Source organism: Carassius gibelio, chromosome B22 (assembly GCF_023724105.1).
Source record: "Carassius gibelio isolate Cgi1373 ecotype wild population from Czech Republic chromosome B22, carGib1.2-hapl.c, whole genome shotgun sequence".
NCBI classification, from domain to species: domain Eukaryota; kingdom Metazoa; phylum Chordata; class Actinopteri; order Cypriniformes; family Cyprinidae; genus Carassius; species Carassius gibelio.
Window position 1 is genome coordinate 30,017,785 of NC_068417.1, and position 27,069 is coordinate 30,044,853.

The 27,069-nt window shown below is 37.6% G+C and overlaps 1 protein-coding gene across 1 annotated transcript; it reads right to left on the reverse strand.

Annotated features, from left to right (window-relative positions):
* Positions 1-1,211: 1,211 nt before the first annotated feature.
* Positions 1,212-25,983, reverse strand: LOC127988335 (uncharacterized). The gene is made up of 43 exons (XM_052591022.1): positions 25,593-25,983; positions 24,115-24,184; positions 22,241-22,359; positions 20,952-21,085; positions 18,803-18,971; positions 18,594-18,677; positions 18,426-18,511; positions 17,605-17,670; positions 17,352-17,512; positions 14,790-14,959; positions 14,650-14,661; positions 14,337-14,548; positions 14,185-14,221; positions 13,467-13,532; positions 13,322-13,379; positions 13,171-13,235; positions 12,990-13,058; positions 12,826-12,904; positions 12,628-12,744; positions 12,411-12,469; positions 10,756-10,781; positions 10,595-10,648; positions 9,663-9,906; positions 8,657-8,726; positions 7,401-7,519; positions 6,593-6,726; positions 6,348-6,516; positions 6,171-6,254; positions 5,999-6,084; positions 5,850-5,924; positions 5,134-5,294; positions 4,887-5,056; positions 4,779-4,790; positions 4,157-4,368; positions 3,989-4,028; positions 3,834-3,899; positions 3,695-3,752; positions 3,551-3,615; positions 3,315-3,383; positions 3,144-3,222; positions 2,093-2,206; positions 1,947-2,005; positions 1,212-1,815 (listed from the first exon to the last, which is right to left on the reverse strand). Exons 1-43 carry the CDS (start codon positions 25,827-25,829, stop codon positions 1,789-1,791), a joined length of 4,263 nt encoding a protein of 1,420 aa, XP_052446982.1. The 5' UTR covers positions 25,830-25,983; the 3' UTR covers positions 1,212-1,788.
* Between the last annotated feature and the right edge of the window lie 1,086 nt (positions 25,984-27,069).

Sequence of the window (27,069 nt, forward strand, 5' to 3'; positions counted from 1 at the left end):
CGTCCTAGTAAAATAAACATTCAAAGGGAGAAAACGGTAAATCCACGCTGCATTTTTATTTATCTCGTTAAATGAAGCAATGTAGTTTGTCAATATGTCATATTTAATTTTTAGCAGTTGCATGATATTATATATTTGCCTCTGCTATGACTTTTTTGCATAATAAATAAGCACCACAAATCCAAAAACCAATCTTACGGTTTTTACCAATCTTACGGTTTTACTACAAATAAAACAAAACAACATGGTTACTATGGTAATCACAAATTAACCATGGTTGTGTTGCAATAGCAGTAGTTTAACCATGGTATATTTAGTAAATCTGTGCTTATAAAAAAATGGTAATCAAATTGCCAAAATCCCGCATTTGCATGCAGCCTTTTATTTTGAAATGTTCCCAGCATGCTCTGCTGTGCGTTTGACGTATCAACATGGCGTCGCTCTGCAATGTGATTTAGAACGTGAGCTCCAGATCATCTTTACCATCAAAACATTGTGTTTTTGCCACGCTCAGATCACTATGCAGCTCTGATGCGAGCGGAGGAGATGGTAAATCAGCCGAGATGGCGAAGAGTGTGTTCGCAGCTGCATATGAGCAGCACTCGGACTAAGACAATATGTGTGAACGAATGAATCTGTATTTTGTATGGGATATAAAATGTAATATTGCACTTCCACGGATTTTAATTCTTGTTTGATTTTTTTTATCTATCTAATTAGCCATTTATGTATGATTATTTCTCTTGTTCTCTCGTTTATTATATATTTTATGTAAATATAATATGGAACACAATATACATGGGAAATATCTATTTATGCACACACAAACACACACACTATGGAAGCTCGTTCCCGACACGGGTTACCTAAAATAAAAAAAACTTGTATGAATATGAAGTCTTAATTAGAAGGTAGAAATGGAATTAATTCCACAATGGAATTAAAAAGGTAATCGTGCCTATATTTTTTAAAATCACAATTATAATTATTATTTTTTTTAAGCTTATGTCTCACCATTACAAGCTTGTATTTCACAATTCTGAGTTGTTATATAGTTCAGATTATTTCTTGAGAGTTGTGAGGGGAAAAGTCTGAATTGTGGGTTTATAGGTCACAGTCCATGCTTTTTGTCTAGAAACTGGGAGATTCAAAGTAAGAATTGCAGGGGCAAAAATGTAATTCATCAGCTATTGAAAAGCCATACCAAGAAGTTATATTTATATCCTTTATTTTCACCTCCATAAATTAAGAAGCAGCTTAAAATCTAGTGTAGCACAATTCCCTGATCATCCTATAAGAACTGAAGTTATTTTTTAAATAAATAATTGCAAAGCACATCACAGTGATCATAAATGCTATCTAAATCAAACACAGACTAGATAAAATAAAAATTACATTTCTTCAATTATCAAGGCCTTAACGGTGCAAACTTCAAATGCTAAGTTAAGCTACGTTTGCGAGGTATACTGTAAAATAACCTACAGCATGTGGTTAGTGGCATGCTCTTAATCATAAAGCTATGTTAAGTTGCTCTCTGACATGCTGCAATGTATTTTTCTGTTAACATTGAGTGGTTAATAATTGATAAACTCATCTTGCATAATGAGGATATCCATTTTTTTACCAAAAGTCATACAGTGCCCTATAGGCTCATGTGAGGGTTAGTTTGGATGTTTTAAGGCAGTATGCACTGTATTGCTCAGGAATTACTGGGTGTAACGGATTAAAGCTGCAGTTTAGGGAATGGTTTTAACCCCTTCTATTCCAGAACGATATGATCTTCACACATCAACCACACATGGTCAGGTACAGCCACTGTAAGACAGAGCAAAAGAGCTAATCATTTCCTTTACTTGAGGAAATATACCATATTACCATAGCATTACTAAATAAACATTTCACCATTTTGAATAGTGCATGCGAACAGAAGGTAAGAAACGACCCACCTCGCTAACATTGAGCTGTGCGATGCCTGAGCCCTCTTTGTCCAGTTCTCTAAAAGTCCCTGTTAAATAATGAGACATTAATGAGACGTTTTGGTGAAACATTAGCAAAGTTTGTAAAAACAGAATTAGATGTGTAAATGACGTACTGAACATAGCCTCCAGTTTGACCAGGCAACAGACAAAATTGTCGAAGTCGATCGTATCTCCATCAGAATACCGTGCCACAATTACTTGATGTAGCTTGTTATTGAGTTTAAAACCTGTAGACAAAGAAAAGGCATCAGTTTAAGGCCTTGCTTTTGAATTGAACTACCAATCTCAGAACAGTTTGATATATATATATATATATATATATATATATATATATATATATATATATATATATATATATATATATATATGTAGACATTTTTAATGCAATTAATTTATCATTTAAAGGAAAAGTAGTAGTTTATAGTCTCTTATCTTGTAGAACCAAGCTCTCCATTAAACAAGCTCTGATACAGATAGTATACGATTTTATACATATTGTACAGATACTGTGATTCATAATTACATTTAATAGATTATACTTTAAATAAAACAACTGCAGTGTGTTTGTAAAAGCTGTTTTTGTTGTATTTTAATAGTTTTGCCCAGCAGATGTCACCAGCGTGTGGTATTTCGTGCGCTTCAAAATAGTGAATCATTTTGAAAAGCAGTTGTTTCGATTGATTCAAAGCTTCGTTTAGATTAAACGCAGACTTAATTCGAAATTCTAAAATCGATCGTTAATCACTGCCTACTGTCAGTGTCGGTGTGAAAACATTAGTTAACGTGTGAGCACTTCAGTGAGTCAAAGACATACAGCACCAATGATTCACAAACGATTCACTCTCAGTGAATCAAACACATAAAGCGTGACCACTGTAGCCTGATTCACAAACAAACGATTCTTATGAACCGATGTTTTTTTATTTATTTATTATTATAATAATAAGTGAAGTATGATTCCTAAATATATTATTCTTATGAACTGGTTCTTTTCAGTTAATAAAAACATACAGCCTTGGCTTCCAAAAACCATGTACAAGTAAACCAAAATATACCAGATATACCAAAAAATGTAAATGATTTAGAATCAGATTTGAATCAAATCTGGGTCGATTCTCCTCCTTAATCTCTATTAAACAAAAAGATATCATGGTCCAAGATTACCAGCTGACTCCACAGCGAGGCGCATTTCATACGAGCTCATTGTGCCAGATTTATCCAGATCAAACTGTCTAAAAATGCCCTGCAAAAAAAAAAAAAAATAGAGTTTGAGTTGCCACCATACTACAGTATTCATATGATGTAGGGAAGGTTACATGATTTGGAGTTTCTCACCAGCCACTTCCTGATTTTATTCCATAGAATCTGGAACTCCACAATTCCCAGCCGTGCACTTCCATCTTTCTGAGTTTGATCAGTCAAGGCCAACAAAATCTACCAAAGTCTCAATAATCAGATGAAACATAATATTATATATATATATATATATATATATATATATATATATATATATATATATATATATATATATATATACATTCACAATATTAGATTTTACAATCTAAGGATACATCCATCAGGCTGACCATGCACCTACACGACTCCAAACTGAACCCATCGGTCTTCACGTCCCTGTCTGAAGAACATAGAAGAGCGGAGGTACTTCTCAAGTACACAGACACAAATGAACACTGAAAAGTGTCAGCTGAGCTTACGTTTGCTGACCACTCGGTTCAGAATGGTCCTGAGCTCATGAACTGAAATCTCCATGTCCTACAAGAGAGTTTAGATCAAGGTTAATCTAATGGGATGCACAATGTTATCAATGAAAAACACGGACAGACAGAAACACACCTCTCCAGACAGCTGTGCAAACAGCTTTTTAAAAGAGTCTTCCATGTCCTCCTCTGAAACCTCCTCCTGTCGATAAGAAGAAAATGTGAGCAGTGCGTGTTTTGTTGGTGGTTTTCAGGTTTTTGTGGTAGCTAAGATTATTTGAAAGTCCTTACTTCATCTTCCAAGTTAAACGCAATCTCATCATCCATTTCTCTAAAAAAGATAGGAAAATGAAAGAAATACTTTTTATATTGAACTGATGCCAAACAATTAAAAAATAATAATTACATAAAAATATTTTTGTTCCACTGTTGTTTTAGTTGAACAGTCCAGTCACTTACTGAGTTTCTGACTGTTTCTCCGTGAAGACTCGCAGGACAAAATCGGCCTCTTTTCCGGGCTCAAAAGTGGAAGGGACTACGAGATACTCGCCCGGTGGCAGCTTCAGTCGTGTGCTGACTTCCCGCAGGTTAATGAAGGTTTCTGAGCGAGCGCAGGATGAGTGACGCAAGAAAAAGTCCTTCTTGAGGTGAACGCTCTGGGAGCCATGAAACTAAGAAACAGAAAAAATGAAGAGTCTATGTCACAAGTTGTTCACAACAATTAGAAATTGAATGTACTTTAGAGTTGAAGTGTGTCATTTCTGTGTAGATTTTTGGCAAAAAATATTGTTTTCGAACAGGTTTCCTAAACACTTCCCTGTCTGTCATTGGCCAGTCAAACAGAGAGCTCCGCCCCAACCTCGTACTATTGGTTAAGCCACTGTTGCTATGCTGGGTCGGCGAAAAACTCAAACAGAGGAATGTTTTGAAAACACCACAGAGACAGTCTTCATACATTTCGAGAAAATCAACCAGCTAACGGCTTAATTGAAATCTCTCCACATTACAAGCAAGTATTTTAACATTCAAAAAAATGACACACTTCACCTTAAATTCCTGTAATACTGAAAAGATTCCATACCTCTTCTGGGACCTAAAAACAATACAGGAATAAAAGACAAGAGATTAGTGAAAATAATGATATTTAACAAAGTATGTGACTGTTGTGTCTCAGCCTTTGTCCTCCAACCTCATATACAGCGAAGCCAATGGTGTGCATGTCCTGCCCTTGCTTGCGGTAACGTCTCCTGTCCTTCTGCATTAAGGCCACCAGGAAGCTGCAGGCCACCTCATCATCCTCAGGATCATCATCTTCCTCCAGCAGTGTGATCTTATATTGAGGGTTTATCCAGAATGTATCTGACGAAAAATAAACACGTGTGTAATAGTCTTAGCTGATGCATACGATTCATTGGGACTGTGTGAATTGATCTTACTGGGGTTGTTCCTGCAGCCCCCTGCTGTACTTCCTCTCCTCCAAGTCCCGTTAAACTTAATCGTGTTCCAGAAATTTAGAGAATCTTCACTCAGAGCGTCTGGTGTGAGGTTACAGATCTCCAGACGAGAAAACTGACGTTTGAACTCCTGAAATGGCATCCTGAAGTGCCCAGAGAACAGAGCGTCAGTAAAATAATGTGAAGGGAAAAAGAGGCGATCATTTAGTATATATAGAGTACGGCTGTTCAGCTTCTGAACTTCTGAATCTGAAAGAATTGATTCCAAGAACTGATTCCAGCAAACCTTATACAATTATGAATCTACAATATATCATTTATATGTGAAAAAAAAAAATCAATGACTAAAATACTCACAAAACTCAGAAACCCATGATGATTAAACCTACAGAAAGAGTCACTGATTGAATCAGTGCATGAATCCAAACGAGTCATTTTTGTGAACAGAACCAAAGATTTAAGTGATTGGGATAAATAAAAATCCTCATGTTTAGCAGTCGCAGCTCTTCTGGGATGTGTAGTAGCTTGGTAATCAAGGTTATAGACACTTCAGTTCATGCAGATGAATCCAAAGCTTTGGAGTCGACTCTCAAATGCCAACATTTTTGATTCTTTTTGGGACTGACCCTTTGCCCTAATAGAGAGTGCATAGTTAAAGGCGTGAGAACCATGAACATCCAATGTCAGTGGAGATTTACCAGAACTCGCCATCCTCCATGTGGTTGTTCATTTCCTCTCTCTCTGCTGGATCAATCCCATTCCACTCGGTAGAACTGGAAATTAAATGTGTTAAAAGTGTTACACCATGAGCAAATATATCTGAATGCATTCTGACTGGTCGACTCACTTGTCACTCCAAGCCCCTGTCCATTCAACTTGCCCCCAAGGGTTTCGGATGCGGATCAGCCTCTCTCTGCTGCCACTGAAATTCACCTAAAATTAAAACAACAAGTGTCTGATGCAGACCGCTGTAATGGTAACCTAATGAGCTCTAGATACATTTTAGAGGTGATCCTGACCTCTCTGAGACCCGTGACGGAGTACGCATGTCCCTTCACCAGCTTCTTAAAAGTTACAGCCTCCATATCAAAGGCACTGGTGATCTACAAGACAAATTACACACAAAAAAAGAGTATATGGATCCATAAATGGTGCATTTTGTCTCCAGGCCTGTAGTGGGCGCTGTGGGGACTCACATCAATAGAGCAGCCCAACAGTGAGCCTCTCTCCAAGGCTTTGGCAATGATGCGGTGCAAGTCTTTGGGAGCTTGACGCAGCTCGTACATCTCGGCCACTCCACCCGTGAAGTCCTCAAAACCTTCAGTGGTGGACCCTCCCGACAGAGCTTCATATGAGCCATTCAGCCTAAGGGCACACACGCACATGTTATGATCCCCTATGACTGTCATATGCCAAGAAGAAGACAGAGGAAGAGACTTACTTGGCATAGGCTTTTTCCAGCAAGGCGCTCCAAAACTCATTTCCCTCTGCTGAGTGAACAAACATCAGCTCTTTATCTTTCACAGGCAAACGGTCATCGACCACAACGTCCACCCAATCGCCAAACTGCCAGAACTGCGGAACATGGGATAATACAAATTAGTAAGACAAATGCTGTGATAAAAATACATGTTGCCTATATTAAAGAACAAAAATGTGCTGAAAAATGACTCCCCGATGTGGATCCAGCAGTCATCTCTCTTTTTTCAATGGAACATATTTGGAGAAATGTATCATTACATTGCATGCTCACCCAGAGTCAACCGCAGTGAATGGGTCAAAATGTGAGTCCAAAGAGCTGATGAAGTCCAGCCGGAAACAATGGTTTGAAGGTAAAATGTCCTAATGATGAATTTCTTAAACGCACAGCTTTTCACTTCGCTAGAAGTCCATTGATGGACTGGAGTGATGTGGATTATTGTGATGTTTTAATCATCTGTTTGGACTCTCATTCTGACGGCACCCATTCACTGCAGAGGATCCATTGCTGAGCAAGTGATCTAATGCTACATTTCTCCAAATCTGTTCCAATGAAGAAGAACACGCATCTACATCTTGGATGGCCTGAGGGTGAGTACATTTTCAACAAATCTTTATTTTGGGGTGAACTACTCATTTAATAAAAAATATGTTTTTATAGTTAAAAAAAATGGGGTTTGTTATCAAAATGAAGAAGGAAAAGCAGAAGTTGAAGAGTTTTGTATTTGTATTGTTTCTGCATATGTGTAATCTACACGTCGGCTGTGCACCTGGAAGTGGAAGATGCCGGCGTACTCGTCCATAAAGCTTTGTCCATGAGGAACGACTCTGTGAAGCAGCCTGTCATTTAAAGTCAGGGATGCGATGGCAGCTAACAGCCAACAGTCACCTGAGTGGAGAAAAATTACCACAGGAAACCCAAAATTATAGTGGATAATGTTTTGTATGTACTACAATGCCCCGTTAGGGGGAGCCCTCCACCAACAGCCAGAAAGGGGGTGTGGTATGTGTTTGTACAACGAGATAACAGCACAGTTTCAGTACTGTACGTTTACTTCGGATGAAGTAAACACCCTTGTCAAAGCCAAACCCCTCTGACTGGGGAGGCTTGAACCATGTCATGAGGTTTTCTGTGTGCTAAATGAAAAAGGTAAAATGCATATCTGTGATAAGCTTCGCCATCCTCCTCCACCCAGTGTTTGCTGAACAAACAATCATTTTATTTGGGACTCATGAGTGTACACTCTCTCTCTCTCTTTCACACACACACACACACACACACACGCAGACACACACCATGAGCTGTGGCTTGCAGCCAGTGATCCCAGAGTCCTCAAATGCTACACCAGTGTCTGTGTGACTCACCACTCAGAAATCATGTTTAGCCACTCCCCACCAGACAGAAAACACACACACACACTCACACACATCTGCCCCCAAACACACATCCCCTCTTAAAAGCAACAGAAAACACATCAGATTATGATCATAGAGGTGTTATTAACCATATTTTGACTAAGAGGGATTCGCAATTAGTTAATCCATCAAACCAGTGGTCATACAGCCAAAATATATAATATATGCAGTAAAATGAAATATGTAGTTCCAGTTCTGGCTTCAGATTGGATGCTATAGTATTCCAGTGATATACACAAAATCTGTCTATCTATCTATCTATCTATCTATCTATCTATCTATCTATCTATCTATCTATCTATCTATCTATCTATCTATCTATCTATCTATCTATCTTAAAATTGCATATTGTTGACGTCCATGCTAATACATCAGTGTGTATGTCTATATGCTGTGTGTATGCTAGAAAGTCTACGGTTTCTACATTTGTGTGGCAGCGTTTGACAGCAGTATGTGTGAAGTTCCCAGACGCACTCTGTTTTGCTTGGATTTAAGCTGCCGGATCGCCCAAACTGCACCGAAGCACAAATAACGCTCCTGACATTCAGTTGGCTAACGTGTGCAAGCATGCACAAACATACACGCCCAGGCTAATACAGTAGATACTCACCTAGGGCTCCCTGGCAAATATCTGTGCGTGTGGCTCCGCCCACTATAAACTCAGGGTTGCTTGACAGCTCCTGCGAATATTACGCAAGCAAACAAAACACATTTAAGAGCAGCACCTCAACCGAAGCGTGCTACTTTTCCCAGGAAAACAACACCAAACACACTTCTTTCATGATTTCACATCAACTGTATCCGTGAGGTGATGTTTTCATTCAGTTTCTCCTTTTAATGTCAAATGCATAGCAGTCTGGGTACATACAGGTATATTGTACATACTTAGATCCTACCAGATAAGCTATGGAAATATTATTTGAGGTTGGACAAGGATACAGAGTCCATAACCTATATAAAACTTTTCTAAAAGAGATTTTTCCAAAGAAGGATAGATATACTGTATGTAATTTTTGTAATTCAATTAGAAAGTAGGCCTAAGTATTAAACTCTTTAGGAGCTAAACTAAACCCAACTCTAACTTGCTTGATACCTACACTGTTGGAGCCATGGCTTAGTAGTTTTGCCTTGGTTTGCTTGTGAGAAAGGAGTGTCTAGCTCATGTAATTTATCAATCTTGATGCTCCAACTTCATTTCATGGCCTTTCTCTACTCTAACAATCAATCATGCACAACTGAAAAAATGGCAAAAATTAAACAAGAACTTTGTCTCAGTAATTAACACCAGGTGTGACACCTTGGTTCTCATATGGGAAATGATAGCTCATGAAGATTCCCAATCTTGTTCCTCCCATTTCATTTCCTGTACGCGCTTTTCCATCCCAATCAATTGAAGTGTCAAGTTATGCTAAAATAAAAGTTTGAGACTTGTCTTAGCAGTTAGAACCCATTGTTGTGTCTTAGTTCTAATGTGGGAAATGAGAGATCGAGTCTAACTTAACGTAATCTCTCAATCGTTGTCCTCCCACTCCCTCTCACCCAATACGTGTTCAAATGTGCAGTTGTATGCAGTAGATAGCATGCTGTTTGTATAGGACATGCTCTGCGACACTCACAGTGGGCCTTATCCACTGCACACCATGTGTTTTGGAGGAGTATGGCGCGAGCTCCTTGAAGCCCAGTGACTGAGGCACGGCTGGGAAGCAGGGGTCCTCAAACAGCCTGCCGCTCTCCAGACACTCTCTCTTCAGCTCCTCATAGTCCTGGTTCAGGAACTTGACCGCATTGTCATTGGTTCCCATCCCTTCTGCCTGAAGCCGTTCCTTGTAAATACGCGACGACACTCCAATTGAATACATGCTGTAGTGCAGCAAAAATAAGGAAGTAGCCATTTTAACACATGCTTCAATCCACAGTAAATCCCATATTTGTCCAAACCCCTATCCCATTCACTTTTTGTAACATGGAAAAGAGTAAACACTTCTTGGTTTGTGTTGCATAGAAGAAAAAAAAGAAAGTCATTCAGGTTTGGAACAACATGAGAAACAGTAAACTATTACAGAACAACCCTTTTTAGATGAACTTCCCTTTAAACGATTATAGCTGCTGGGTTTCTTGTGGGAATCGAACTTGCAACCTTCTGATTACAAACTTTAACCGCTACACCAAACCAAACAAAAAGTGTGTGCACATGGTAGATGGAGACTGGTTACTAGAAGCTAGCACACAAATAGCATCATCATTCGACAGCGTGCATTCAATGTCTCTGAGCATTTAGCGCAAAGTGCTGGTGCTAAAAGGCTTATGCTTGCTTATGTCTGCTTATGGTCAGCCAAGTTGCCATTATTAGTACAGCAGCATTCATGCAGCTTTTAGTCCAGCTAGCTGAGAGAAATGCCCTCTACAACAAACACTCAATTAGTGCCATAATGAGGTTGGAGAGAGGTTTACTAATGACTGTCTAATTCCATGTTGTCTTGTAACATGGTTACCCATCATCTCTGCAGAACAAAAAAATAAAAATAAATAACAGACCCTAATTACTTACACGAGCCATGATTTCAGGGAAAATGTCCATGGAGGGCAGTTCTCTAAGTGGTAGCTAAAGAAAAACACATAGCTAAGATAACTATGCTAGCATTAAACATTTAGTTCATAATCGTTCCTTTCTGGAACTGCAACTACAGAAAGACGAGAGAGGGAATATACCTCAGGTTCCTTGTGTGGGCCTCGAGCTTGAGGAGAAAAAGGTCATTTAGAAATATAATGAACAGTAGGAGAAATCAGCTCATTGCTAACATTCGTGTTTCATGTTTATGTTGCAAAATGCATGCAAATATGGTACAGTGATTGTATGGTACTTCGAATTATTTTACCATGGTATATCTCCAAAAAAGAAGAAGACATATAATATAAAAATAATACCAGGGAAGTTTGTTGTACTTTTGTGTTGCCTGCATCATGTACCTGTGTAAATGTACATGTAACTTTAAATCACATTTAGATATAGTAGCCTATGAAAAGAAGAGGGAATATTCTCCAAATGCAGTTTTAATGAACTTTTAACCAGTTTTTTTTTCTCTGAGTTGCATTGGATGGTAGATAATGTGGTATGTAAACACAATGTTGCCCACTGATACTAAATGTCAGCTGACTTGTGAAATCAATAGGCCAGACTGAGCATCAGCACTCTAGTGTTTGTTTTAGATGATGAATGAACACACCCGCAAAAACAGCTGCACATATTTACTCATGCTGCTTTATATAGTGCTAGTACTGTAATATTTAATTTAGTCTCAGTTCATTTTTGTTCAGATGACCACAACCTACACAAACCTAGTAATGTAATAATATGAATGAATGTAGTGTATACACACACATACATGTAATGTAAGTATGATGCACGCCCTAAGGCAATAAATAATTGATGTTCATTGTGTATATGATGTGGACGCGTTGCTTATAAATTAATAAGACCGATTCACAAGGATCGCTAGAAATGTAAGAAATAAGCTATTTAAACATAAATAAATAAAAATGTTTCGTCTGTTGCTGGAAATATAGGGCGAAGGTGTCCCGCTTTGACACATAATAGACGGATGTCAGACACAGTTAACATGGAAAAGTGAAGCTAAACTTACCAGCGTTTAGTTGTGTTTATGGTTATCAGCCCAGCTGGTGCGTTTTAAAATAGCGGAATGAGAAAGATAAACGGATCAGTGCGGATGAGAGACAACAAGAAGGATACCGCAGTGAAAGGCCACGCCCATGGGGGAGGGGCTAACGATGAGTGACAGCTGAGGGGTCGTATAAACGGCGTCTAAGCAAGATTTATTAAAGGGACCGGGAATGCCTCTTTACTAAATCAAATCATGTATAAAAACACAAGTTCATATGTTTAAAAAATGTTTAATAATGTCCTTTGGAGAGAAAGCATTCATAATAATGCACACAATCTTTTTTTATTTTTTATTATACAGTGGTTAAGATTCTCCTAGTTCAAGGATGCTTGCCTTTGTAAACAAAAATAGTGTGCCAATGTCAAACGCAATACAATCATGGAAGTAAGAGCCTTTGGAACCAAGACTGGTCGAAACGAAAGTGCAATTGACAGTTAAAAAAATTAACGTAAACCCAAAAAATTTAACACATGTAATCTTAAGAATTCACTCTTGAGTGGTGTGGCCTGGCGATGAGTCGTCTAAATCATAGTGAAGTTCAGCCACTAAAAAAGACAAAGAAAATGTACTTAAAAATATATATATATCAATCCATCTATCCATCTATCCATCTATCTCTCTATCTTCAAAATGTCATTTATAGTTCAATAATATCATTTTCGAAAATATTATAGCATGACAAACCTGCACAAAGTCCAGCTCAATGAAGCCACTGTGGTGAGGATCCAGCTTTTTGAATACCCCTGAAAAGGAGAAGTAGGTTCACTAAAGATGCTCCAGAACTACAGGGGGCGCCGACCCTACACAACATCCCATTATAAAAAGGCCTAGACACAATCTGCAAGGTCAAACCTGCAAAATCAGCCAAAATATTTAAGAGCCAAACACAGAGGGGACTTACGGAACATCATCTCCAGACGCATGAGACAGGACACAAAGTTATCAAAGTCAAGAGTCATGTCTGTCTCGGCGTAACGTGCTACCAGCAGCTGAAATATAGCGTTATTAAGAGTGAAACCTAGAAGAGGAAAGAGAACACAAGCAGTGAATATTAAAATCTTCCACCGACATGATTTCTGTGAGAGTATCTGAGACTCACCGGCTTCTTTCAGCGCCAAACGCAGCTCTGGAGTGCTCATGGTTCCTGAATTATCCATGTCATTCTTCTTGTAAATTCCCTGGGGATATTATGAAATGGAGCAACATGTCATGACAAATAGAAATTCTTTTAATTGTGTTAAAGGCCTCTGGTGGATCTCTTACAAGGTATCGCTGAATTTTCTTCCACAGAGTAGCGAACTCTCCCAAACCGAGTTTTCCGTTCCCACTGTCCTGAGATACAGTTAAGGGAAATTTACAGTTCAACTACACTGAAGTCTTGTAATTCCAGACTCAAGCACATACACAGACAACAAAAAGTAAGCCACTGCAGCTGAGAGGATACATCCATGAGGTTCACTATGACACGACACGTTTCCAAACTGAAGCCGTCCGTCTTTATGTCAGTTCCTACAAAACAACAGATAAAGCAGCTCCTCAGACTCAGACTCTTCGTTAGATATCAAGCAGAAAATAGAGGATGCAAGAGCCCTTACGTTTCGCGACGATTTTGTTTAAGATAGTCATGAGCTCCGTGGCTGATATTTCCATGTCCTATAGAGAGAAGCAGGGTTCGGTTGGCTTGCTTTTCAGAATAAACGTAAATGTTTACTGCATTACAAGTCATCTATCTCTACTTACAGCTCCAGCGAGTTTTAAGAACATGCCTCTGAATCCAGAATCAACTTCACTGTCTGAGACAGTCTCCTGAAAACAAGAGGAAGCAGAGTTTAAAAAATGTTACAGGTTCAATAAGTCCATTTGACAATATTGTGATTACCACCCAAATTTATCATAGTAGTATTAGTAGTAGTATTGTTATTATTATTTATTAATGTATTACTAGTAGTAGTGGTAATAACCGAATTAATTTTCATTTTAATTTATTAATTTGTTGCTATTATTGTTATTATATGTATTATTGTATTTATTCTTAACGTTATTATTAAATAAAAAACTATAATTTAATTAATTTAGGAGTTATTTTAAGCATTAATTAACCATTTTTATCAAAAATAAAAAATATTTACATTCAGTAGCTATGTTTTCATGCATTTATTAACCTTCTGAGATATTGCATTCAGAAGTGCATTAGAAAATTTGCACATAAACTGACCATTTAAAAAAAAAGCCATGTGATTTTGCCTCAACAGATTATTATTGATACTTTGCACCAATTTCACAGAACGTGCTCATTTTGTTCTCTTCAACACATGGGATGGAAACGGTGCTTAATTTGCGAATTCTTTGGTAATATTCCAATTTTCTGCATAAGTTGAATTTTGCAGCTTTGGACGGAAACATAGCTACCCTAACGCTATTGACTTTTAACAGCCTTGCGATCTTGTGAGTTGCTTACATCAGGAAGTTCAGCATCCACAGGGTCATCACATGGTCTGGGAATAAACATAAGATTATCCAATCAAATTCACAACCAAGTATTCAAAATCAAAAGATATACAGTCGAACTGGCATATAATAGAGAAACCTCAAACAGGTGGGATACATTACAGTGTTTCGGTCTGTTTTTCGGAAAAGACTCGCAGGCAAAAGTCTCCGTCCTTGTTGGGTTCGAAGGTGGACGGCACGATGAGGTACTCTCCAGGAGGCAGCTTGAAGCGTGTGCAGACCTCTCTCAGGTTAACGAAGGTCTCAGAGCGAGCTTTCTGCGCATGTGTCAGGAAGTAGTTCTTATCGAGGTGCACATCACGCTGACCTCGAAACTGACAGAGACAAAGGCCAATCAGTGAGCCAGAAAATGCTTCGAATAATGGTATGATTGGTCATGAGAAGCACCCCACCCTCTATGTAGTGTAACTCTTACCTGTGGAGGAACCTGTGGAAGCAAACAAAAACAAAAGGTGGATTTGATGTCATACAAATGTAATTCTGAAGTAATTATGTTCATTTCCTCTCCGTACATGAGAATCAAAATGTGTAGATACTCCTTGTGTCTCTACTCACCTCATAAATAGCAAAGCCAATAGTGTGCATGTCCTCTCCCGCTTTCCTCAGACGACGCCGGTTCTTCTGGATCAACCCCACCACGAAACTGCAGCCCACCTCATTGTCATCTGGGTCGTCATCTTCTTCATCCAGCTTAATCACATATTGAGGATTCATCCAGAATGTGTCTGAGGAGCAATGAATGGACGTCGTCAGCAAGAATATTAAACAAACCAAGGCGACCAAACTTCATAAGACCAAGATGCGCATGACATAAAATATGCAAAACTACAACACATTTACTGATTTAATTACAAAATGTGCAATAGCTATGTTTTACTGAAAGTTGCGATTTTATTTAATGCGCAAAATTGGAATATTGGATAATATATTTGTGAATAAAGCCCCATTTCCATCCAGCATGATGAACAGAACAACTTCGTAACTTCCTGATAAACTGGTGTCAAAAATCTAAAAAGGTAATTTGCTGCAGCAGGAGAAGTCACTGTCTTTTCAGTTCTAGGAGGTAATTACACCACTTTGATGACAGACTTTTCAGGCACTTAATAAATACCAAAATAGCATCTTTGGTCCACTGGTTAGTCCAGTTATACGTCCCATTGCGCAAAGTCACATGGCCTTTTTGATGTTTTTATTCAGTAAACATGTTTTCATCTTAGTTTTTGTGCATATTTTCTTATCGGATAAAACACTTATCCGTTTAAGTAAAGGGCATGAGTTATTTACAGTATTTACATATCTTGTCATTTCTATACAGCGTTTTTATATGCGATAGCCCAAAGTGCACATATAAATAGGTACATGGAAACATAGCTAGTGAATGTGCAGAGCCATCAGCAATATTATTAGACAAACTAAACCAACCAAACTTTGTAACACCAAGATGTGGGTAAAATAAAATATGCATAACTACAATGGAAATGTACGAAATAAATAACTTACTGAATGGAGGCAGCCATTATTAAATAAACCAAATCAAACTTTGTTACACTAAGATTCAGATAAAATCTTGAAATGCACATAACTAATCGAAAAAGATCCTTCTTCTGATAAGAAAACATGAGCATAAACTACATGGAAACACTTTTACTGAATAAATTTTTTTATGCGCAGCAAAATCTCAATGAATGGAAAATGCGGATGCAATATTAAAATTCAAATTAACAAATGTATGCAATTGAGGTGGATAATTTTTCTGTTCACTCAGAAGAAATGCGCCACAAAAAACTCCACAAATGGATGCAGCCATCAGCAATATTATAAAACCAACCAAACTTGATAAGTGCTAAGATACAGATTTTTTATATCCGATAAGAAGATATGCTCATAAACAAACTTCGTAACACTAAGGGGCCATTTACACGACAATGTTTTTAACCAAAAAATGTTCGTTCGTTTACCAGACAATGGTGTTTTAGGACTGAAAACGTATTTTTTTAAACGGGTTTCAAAATGCAAGTTTTTGAAAACACCATCGTCATTGTTTCCGTGTAAAAACCCAAAACGTGAATTTTTGAAAATAGTGACGTCATGCACGTGTGTCGTATGTGGCAGGTATGTAGACATGCACAGTACTTGTCGATTTTAAGGGCAAGCGTGAAAAACACACACAACAATGGTGGAGTACATGGTACGCAAGGTTCCCACACCTTGGTTAACTTCAAATTCAAGGACCTTTCAAGGTCTCAAATTCAAGACTTAATGTAGGGACACATTTCAAGTCAGAGAGAGGTTACATTGTCTTGTAAGAAACATTTAAATGTATCAAACACAACTACAGTATTCAAAAAATATATATATACTAATTTTGGCCATATGACAGAAATTTTCTAATTGTTGTATTTCTGTTTTGCATAAAACTGTAGAATATTCGGTACATCCTATACTGTATTCTAAAGTGATCTGATATTAACTTTTGCATGGATTTTATTGAAAAGAGCTTAGGCTCACGTAACCAGAAGTTTTAAGATTTATGAATATTTTTTTAAAGTTTTTCTTCCCTCATGGGTTTACATTATCTTAACTAGCAAAGCAATTCAATATTAATTTCTGGGTGTGTCTGTGAAAAATAAAGGTACCATCCTAATAGTTTCGTGCATGCATGAACCATATTGACCATATTTTAGTTTTCCAAAAAGAGGACAGGGGGTGTGGGTGGGGTGGGGGAATTGGGGTGTGGTTGGTCGGTGGTTAAAGTACTGCCCAAAGCAGTGCAATGAAAATATATCATTTCCATAAGTTAAGTTATTTATGCAATTTTGGGAGAACAGCCTCTTACCACTTCCATTGTTAGTTCTCTCGGCATCCCTCCTCCTCCCCATCTCCTCCTTTTATATGTATCTATTTATTTATCTTTCTGTCTATAGCAGGGCTATCGTATCTTGAGTAGTATAGTCTCTCTGAGCCCTCCATTGCAGACATCAAGCCAAATCTGTTTACCACTTATGCTAAGATTATATGGGCACGCAAACTTCTAAAACAAACCAAACCAACCAAAGTTTGTCCATGTTTGTTTAGAAATTTGTGTTTGTGTTTGTGTGTGTGTGTGTGTGTGCTCACAAGCGTTGTTTCTGCAGCCCCCAGCGGTGGAGCCTCTCCTCCATGTGCCGTCGTGGTTGGTCACGGCCCAGTGTTTAATTGAATCGCTGGTGATGGCGTCCGGGGTCAGAGTGCAGATCTCTATCCGAGAGTAATGGCTAAGGAAATCTGAGAATGACATCCTGAAAACAGAGAGGAAACGTATATATAATATATAATTAATTGCGTGTAGATTGCACTAAATGTAGACCCATAAAGAAATTTGTAAACGCACCAGAATTCTCCATCCTCAGCGCTGGCGTCCGGCCGCTGTGAAGAAATATTATTCCATTCGGATGAACTAAATGAAAGAAAAAATAAACGATCAGTGATGCTACCGTTTCCAAATTATTTCCATAGATATTCATTAAAACTATGAACTCAACATAATTCACAGAGGCGATATCTTATGATTTTGTCAGGAGTCAGGATTTCTTGCATGCATACTTTACCCACTCGTTGACCCTTAAAATAAAACTTTTAGTCGTACTGTACCTTTAAAACTTGGATATGTGAATGAGCTCTGCTCTGTTATTAATGACTCGTTTCCAAATTCAACCATTTATTTAAAGATTTTAATATGTGTCAATATTTAACAAAAATACATGTAAAATATTGAGTAGGCATTGGGTTTCATTCATTAATAAGTGTGTGGATTATGTATTTGAGTATGTGATGTTTGCATATATATGGGCTTGGTTGTTCCTACATTTTATTTTTGTCAATTTCAGTATTTATGCTTCTGGTGAATCATGTTTAGTTTGTGAAGATGTCTCTAAGTAGATTTCATGCACAAATTCTTGAATACTCATGGTTAGTTAATGAGACCCACTTTTTCATCATATTTCATTTAAAACCCATTGAATTATTTTCATGATACAAATTTTATTTTATGTCTTTGTGACGAATAAAATGATGAATAAAATCAACAACCATTTCAACAACACAAGGTTGACACTGTGTGATTGCGACCACATAATTTCAGATTTTTATTTTGCTATTTTAATTACATTCATGAACTTTTATAATATTTTTGGGTTCTGGCAGTAATCGTACCCATCACTCCAGGCTCCGGTCCACTCCACCTGCCCCCAAGGGTTGCGTATACGAATCAGCTTCTCCATGCGCCCGCGATAGTTCACCTAAAACAAAGCAGAATGTACTCTAATGACAAAATGTATTATATTATTAAAAACAGAGGCCTGCCAGTAGCTGTATTGATACCTCGGTTGCCCCCGTGAGTGAGTAAGCGTGGCCTTTCACCAGCTTCTGGCGGGTGACTGCTTCTGAATCAGAGGCACTAGTGATCTACATCACAGAATTACAAATAAAAGAGGTATATATGAAAATGGGCGGGGCTTATGACCTAAAAGTGATTGCTGATCGGTCAAATAATTCCAACTTCAATTCAAATTCAGGCAGAGGAATCTCACGTCGATGGAGCAGCCCAGCAAAGCTCCAGCCTCCAGGGCTTTCTGGATGATCTGAAACATGTTGGAAGGAGCTTTGCTCAGCTCGTAGCTCTCAGCGATGCCTCCAGTGAAATCTTCAAAGCCCTCACTGGTGGTTCCTCCAGACAGAGCTTCATAACAGCCGTTCACCCTGCCAGAGACCATAAAACATGCACATTACCTGTACGCACATGTCTTTGAGCTCATTTTGAGAAAGACCAATTGTTAAATAGTCTCATTTAGAGGGACTACTATAAATCCTACTCAATGACATTTCCGATACTATACAAAGGTTCAAATGGAATTAATTATTGTTTCGGACAGATGAAAGTTTAGGAAAAGAATGGAGCTGCATTTAGGAATCATGAAATTGCGTCCTTCTCTTTTATGTGATGGTTAAATATTAACTGAGTGGTTAAAATTTAATTCACTACAAATAGATGGCTGTAGATGTGCTCTAGATTTATACCTACAGAATGAAAAACAGAAAATATCTAAGTGCAGAAAAATAGAAACCATGAAAACTATGAAAAAAAATCCACAGCTTTTTTTTTTGTAGGCCAAAACCTTCACCATCCTGAAGTCAGTGTTTTTTTTAAATGAGTTTTTTAGGTTTGTGGTGAACACAAGCTCAACATATGCTCGTGTTTTATCCTACCACATAAAATAAATCAGTACTACGATTTTTAAAAAAGCTTTTATGTGGTTGTTAACAAGTTGTTATATTGTACTTCAGAGGTTTTCAGGGACATTACAGTAAATGTCATCACACCAAACAGTTAAACTCATCTAGTCACTAATCAACTTTTACACCCTCGTCGTGTTTATAATCTTGCACTATTCAGTCTGTAAAATGTTTTTAAACAAAGACTGAAATAGTTGTCAGAAGCCTAATGTTGGCGATGGTGAAGTCATGTGACCCTAGTGTAGTTCTTTTAGCCTAAGTTTAGCTTTTTATTTCTGCTGAATGTATTTAAGCTTTAGTGTTAAAAAATTCTTAAAGCTGTGCAAAATTTTGAGGATAATCATGATAAACGAAACATGAAAGAATCATAAAGTTTTTTTAGTTTTTTGGAGTATATTTTCGCCAGTAATCCAAAAGCCAACGTAAAAATCAGATTCAAAAATCAAAGGAACCAGGCTGATGGTTACTACAAAAGCATGTCATTTCACCCCTATCATAAATACTCATGTATGACATCACCACTTGTGGGCGGGGCCCTTCCCATAGATCACATGAGGGTTCCAAAATAGGTCACTGGCTGTAAACGCATTCTTACACGCAACAAATGCAACAAACGACAGCTGGTCCACATTATGTGTTCAATGGCAATGATAAACGCTAAAGAGCACTAGATTAAAAACATATGACACACCCTTATTCCAGGAATACACCTACTGTGGGTAAATCCTTGCTGTGCTTGTATGCAAAGTTCTGTAACAACCAGATCCTCACAGAGCGTGTTGGGTTTTTCGTACTAGTCCTTTAACTCTTTCCCTATCATTGACGAGTTATCTAGTATTTTAGAAGATATTGCTTCCCAGCTAAAGACGAGTTTTTACGGCTTTTTGTGTTTTCACTGTTATACACTCGGGGGCGCTATTAAACATCTCCTGATCGAGTACAAAACCTCCCGAACAAAAACACACGGGAACAGGACGAAGAAACGAGCCATCTCTTATGTAAACAGATGCATATTAAATATAATGCGATCATCAGCGATAGACGGCATATAAATGAAAACTGCATAATGTTACGAGTATCGATTTTTATGAAACTTAGCTACATTCAAGTGTTGATAAAAAAAGAATGCTATAAGCTAAAGTAAAAGTAGAGGCTTTGATCTTTATTTGGTGTATTGAATATTCAAATATTCATACAGTAAAATATACTGGAGGCCATCAAATTTTAGAGAAAATGATCAAAATCGCTTGGCGGTGGCTGGCAACTTTTTTCAAAAATGCTGGCGGGGAAAGAGTTGCGTAACAATTCAAATCAGTTGACAGTCCTTAAGAAAACAAAGGATTTTCCTGATGTTTGTTCTTAGAAAGTAAGTTCCACGAATTAGTTGATTTTCTGGTTGAGGCAGTTTACACAAAATCTCAAGACACAACACACACAAACACTAACTTCGCATAGGCCTTCTCCAGCAGGGCGCTCCAGAACTCGTTTCCCTCGGCGGAGTGCACAAACACCAACTCGCCGTCTTTCACCGGCAGCCGGTCATCAATGACAACATCCACCCACTCGCCAAACTGCCAGAACTAAAGGACGGAGGTAAAGCGTGCAGAATCACGTTATCTGTTCAATCTCAAAAGTGTGGGAAACTGCAAAGACACTCAAATAAAAAAGTAAAACATCTAGTCAAACTCTGCATTAAAAGTAAAAAGCCAAAGATAATGTCGGACATGAGGGTTTTTAGACCTATACTATGCTATTACTATGTTTTTCGGTCATGTACTATAGTACTACCATTCAAAAGTTTAGCTTTTTCTCAACAAGGCTGCATTTGAAATACAGTAAAACTGTAATATTGTGAAATATTTTTAGAGTTTAAAATAACAGTTTAAAATAACTGTTTTCTATTTGAATGCATTTTAAAACGTCATTTATTTCTGTGATACAAAGCTGAATTTTGAGCATCATTACTCCAGTCCTCAGTGTCACATGATCCCTTCAGAATCCTTCATTCTAACATGCTGATTTACTGCTCAAGAGACGTTTCTTATTAAAATTAATCTTGAAAGCAGTTGTTCGGCTTCGTCTTTTTGTTTTTGGAAACCGTGACACTTTTTCAGGATTATTATTTGAAATATAAATCTTTTGTAACATAATAAATGTCTTTACTATCACTTATGATCAATTTATTGCATCTTTCCTGAACAAAAGCTTCAAATTGCTTAATTTCTTAGTGACTCTCTTTTACTGAACTTTTGAATGGTAATATAGGTATATATGGGAATACCATGTTTTGGTCATGTACTAAAGCATTATATTTCCTACATATGTACTGTATTACCACATTGATTTATTATATAGAAACAAGTTTTTTTTTTATCAACTGTGTATTACCATGATTGTTTTTTAAGCTACACTATGGTTTTACAATTATTTTTATTTATAAAAATGTACTATAGTATTGTTTGCCATGGCAATATCATGTTTTCCGGGTGTTTATGGTAATACCATGATATTACAGCAGTATTCTTTAAAATACCTTGGAGTTGCATGTAAACATAATGGTATATGAATATAGTTTCCAGTATTTTTAAAGAGTGGTATATATTTTTGAATACTAATACATTTATAAGAAAGCACTGAGAACAAATAACGTCCATGTTGTTCATTAGCATGCCAATGAATTTATATTGTGACACTATAATGCAAAGTGATACGTTAAGAGTGTAACTTGCAGATACCTGGAAATGGAAGATTCCGGCATAATTTTGACCGAAGCCCTGTCCATCGGGCACCACTCGTGCCAGAACATCCTCATTCAGGGTCAGAGAGGCTATGGCCGCTAGCAGCCAGCAGTCACCTTAGAGACGGCGAGACAGGAAGTGAGTCTGTGACTGTGTTTACAACCGCTCTGTGGTCTATAGCTGAAACAGCCACACACAGGCCTGTTGTAATGGATATGGAAGTGAAGTTACATATATTTGCATCTGGAAAGCAAAATGAAACCTTGACAAACGTTTTTAGCATGACATTCAAAACGCCTGCAGACAAGCAAGAACAGGCACATTTTGAGGGAGGCAAATGAAACTCCTTATGGAACAAGGCAGCCAATGTGAGCCGTTGTGGTTTTCGTGTCACGTCAAGTGGTGAGCTGCAAATCTGCGACAGCAGACGCATGTAGAAAATGCAGAGACTTAAATCTGCCCTCCACAAAAGAAACAGACTGCTTTTGCAAGAGTGCATGTATGTTTCTAATGCAAGACTTAACAGGAGAAATACAGCCAAGTTCTTTTCTCTTTAACTGCAGCATTTAATAACAAAACTGGTTGTGTCCAAAATCCCTCAAGCTAGTTTCTAGGTTTGGGTGGTTTGTATTATGTGTTTGGCTCAGCCATTCGGTTAGAGGTACACACAACAAACAGGAAGAGATGAGGCAAAAGATTAGGTATAAAAGGAGAGAATAAAGATACTGAAGTTACTAGTGTAAAGCTAACAGAATGAAAATTAACTGTTGAAAAGTTGGGTGCTCAAGTCCTCCGAACGGTTTAGATAGATAGATCTAATCAGCTTTTATTTAATCTTTTTGATGTTCAGTTTTTCTTTTTTATTTTTAGTTTAAGTTTTACTCAATTTTGTTGCAATAATTTATCATAACTACTTTTTTTAAAATATAATTGTTATATTTAGTTAATTTTGTTTTTTTATAAGTTAGTATACTTAATTTATTTAAGTTTTAGTCATTTTAGTATTTTAGCTTTTTCCATTAGTTAGTTGGCTACATTTCTCATTTGTATTTTTTTTTCATAGAACATTTCTATATTAATTTCCACTTATTTCAGGTTTAGTTTTAGTTTACTAGCTTTTTTTCCGAAGTTAACTATAACCACTGGAATGAACACTATGTTAAAAACATCCTTTAGATCCTGACCCTCCCTTATTCTAGGTATTACATTTTGGGAGTGTTTGCATTTTCACAATGTTTTGAATTCATTGTTAAGGCTTCGTATAATTAATAATGGGCTTCACCGCAAGTTATAAGTAATGTGCGTTATGCAATCAAATTCGTTTATCAAATTAGGGAGTAAAGTAACAAGTAAATTAGCACCACCATTCAAGAAACAAATAAATTCAGTGGAATTCAGGTTTGTTTCAGTTCATTTCAGCCAAAAATCTAACATCCAGGTGTAAATGCACGTATGCCACTTTAACACCCACATTTCTGTAGTTCCAGGCGATTTGTTGTTGCTTACAAACTATGATGGTGGCTTGCAGAGATTAATGGAGAGCGTCCCAGTGTAGCATTAGTAGCATGATTTTTACTTTCCATTAAAGTAATGATAATTAGTTACCTTACAGAATTTACAGCGTTGATTGCACCATAGTACAAGCTAATTTTCTGGTTGAGGCAGTTAAAACATTAAGCGGACTTGCAGGTCTCTGTGTTTAAAGAATTAAGATAAGGGCGAGAAGAGACATGTGACTCAGTGAGCTGTATTGTTGACTTGGAGACACGGTATACTGAACAGGTTCTTCACATTTAGTCGAAACCAGGAGGATTAACAAATAATCTCAGAATGTGTTTCTTGCAGGTGGATGACTGTTTTTCATCTTTTACCCAGAGCTCCTTGACAGATATCCGTCCGTGTAGCTCCTCCGACGATGAATTGGGGTTTTGAGCGCAGCTCCTGCAAAAGACACCAACAACACCCCGTTTGAAATACAGAATCAGGCTAATCATGCTATCAGATATGGAAAGGAAAGCATATAGACACTAAAATATTAACAAAGATAAACATTGAATATATTTACTTAACAGCTGTTAATCTGACCACCTGGTGTAAATGAATAAGCAGAAAACGGCTACAGTAATCATAGCAACAGTACGCTGGTCGAGTTATTGGGATCATTATCAGGCAGATCGTTGACAAAACATCATAAGTAGCACAGGTATATTTGTAGCAATTACCAATAATACATTGTATGGGTCAAAATTATTGATTTTTTTAATGCCACAAATCATTAGGATAGTAATTAAAGATCATGTTCCCTGAAGATTGTTTGTAAATTTCCTACTGTAAATGTATCAAATGTTATTAGTAACATGCATTGCTAAGAACTTAATTTGGACTACTTTAAAGGTGATTTTCTCGATATTAAAATTTTCTTTTGCTCCCTCAAATTCCAGATTTGCAGTTGTATCTCGGGCAAACACACCCTAAAAAATAAAGGTGCTTCATAATGCTAGAGTAGAACCTTTTTTATTTGACATCTGAAGAACCTTTCTGTTTCACAAATGTTCTTTGAGGTAAAAGAATGTTCTTTAAATAACATTTGACTGAATGGTTCTTTGTGGAACCAAAAATGTTTTTTGCATCGCTGTCAAGAACCTTTTTTTTTTACATTTAAATTTAATTAAATCAATGCATTTAGAAGATCATTTTAATAAGCGTCCTTTATTTTAAGAGTGTATTGCCTTGTCCTAACAAACCATACATCAGTGGAAAACGTATTTATTCCGCTTTCAGATGATGTATAAATCTCAATTAAATAAATAAATAAATATCCCTTAAGACTCTTTTTGTTGTCCATGGTCACATATGACAAAATGCAGATTTACAGATTAACACAAATATGACAAAAACTAAATCGTTTGGGTCTAAATGAGCGTTTGCAACGCACACTGGTCACGAGAAGACTTTTTAAAGTAGGACTGTTTTGCTACGCCGCTGAAACGCAACGCTCGCGACGCGACCCTAAAAGGCGAGAAGCAGCCAAGGGTAAAACCAGTACTGTTTACCAGGGCCCCAAAGGAAGAGAGGGCCCTTGAAAAGTCTGGGGGGGACTACTTATGCACAGGGCCCGAGATCTTGTGCAGCCCCTGGCTTGACGGATGTAGATATCGAAGTAATTAAAAATAGCAAACAGAACGCGACTTGTGCAAAGAAAGATGTAGGCGTACTAGGAATACTCGTTCGTAAAGAAAAGGATAACGGTACAGCACAACGCAACTTATAGAAAGTGCACGAGTTCCCGTTTAATCTCTAGTGAACGAATGATGCCCTTAATAGTTAATAAACGGCACTGAAAGCATACCCCAGGTCTTTTCCACACTAGTCCTCTGGTTTTGGACGAGCTGGGTCCGAGTTCTTTAAAGCCCAGGGATTCGGGTGCGGCTGGGAAATAGGGGTCTGAGAACAGGGTCCCCCCGCTGAGACACTGGCTCCTGAGCGCCTCGAAGTCCTGGTTGAGGTATTTGGTGGCGTTGGCGTTAGACCCGAACCCTGCAGCCAGCGCTCTCTTCTTGGCCAGGGTAGAGGCGACTCCAGACATTTTTCCACTTCTGAAGAGCCCAAGAAGTCCGAGAAATGTACAAATGTCTTGATCCTTCAACTTAGTTAACTGTGACTCTCCGCCCTAAACTTCCCAGGCGTGGTCAGGCTGTCATGAGCGCGTTATTGCGCGTTTTTACGCACAAGAAGAACAGGAAGACGTGCGTTAGCATCATACACTGACAGCTGATGCGAAAACAATAACATACCATGTCTGACTGATCATGATATTGATGCTACATTTCTATTATAGCATATATACAAAATCAATTTTAACAACTACTTGTTTTTTAAAGAACGTTAGGTTATTGCTTGTTTACATAAAAATTGTCCAGTTGTCAATGACATGTGAAGAAACAGTTTAATTTTAAATTAACAATGGATTTTGGAGTGTGAACAAGCTTGGCTTCTTGTGCGCACAGAACTTAGGCTTCATTCGTTCAGACATGTTGGTTCATTCTGATATTTCCCTCCTAACGGTAGAGATGAAGCCCAGAACATGATTATCTTCTCAACAGTACCATCTGCCGGATATTACAGTCGCTTCAGCGCAGTCAGGAGCGTGCCGTGCATTTCTAATCGGTAGGATATAGAAACGCTCATTTGTTTTGATTGCTATATGAACCAAATGTGACCCTGGACCACAAAACAGGTCTTAAGTGTCAATTTTTTTAAATTGAATAAATAAGCTTTCCACTGATGTACAACTAAGGATCCTGGTTTGAGCTGGTTTACTTTTTTTTGTACTGGTCGGACCAGTTTAAGACCAGCACATGACTAGAACCAGCTAAAGACATAACCAGCTCAAACCAGCATCCCATTTTCAAAACACAACTCACCAGCAAATGCAGTTTTTTTTTTTTTTTTTTTTCATCTGTGTAGTCATCACAATCCTGACTAGCAACAGGATGGCAAAAACCGTGCTATTAGTACTTCTAAATGACATCGAGTGACTTACAGAAAGAATGTAAAACTGTAGCTCGGTTGAAGTGTGAGGACATTTTGAAACAGGCTTCTAGAACAAAGCTAGAAAAAGCCCTTCATCAATGAAATGCAAAGAAGAGCCTGGATGAGGTTTTTGTTGTTGTTTTTCCTAAAACAGGACAATACTTCATGCCACACTTATAAATAAATTCTCTATGTCAACATGTTTATTTGGAATTTGGGGATAAATTTGGTCAGTATTTTATAGAATAAAACAACATTTTCATTTAACTCAAACACATACCCATAAATTGTAG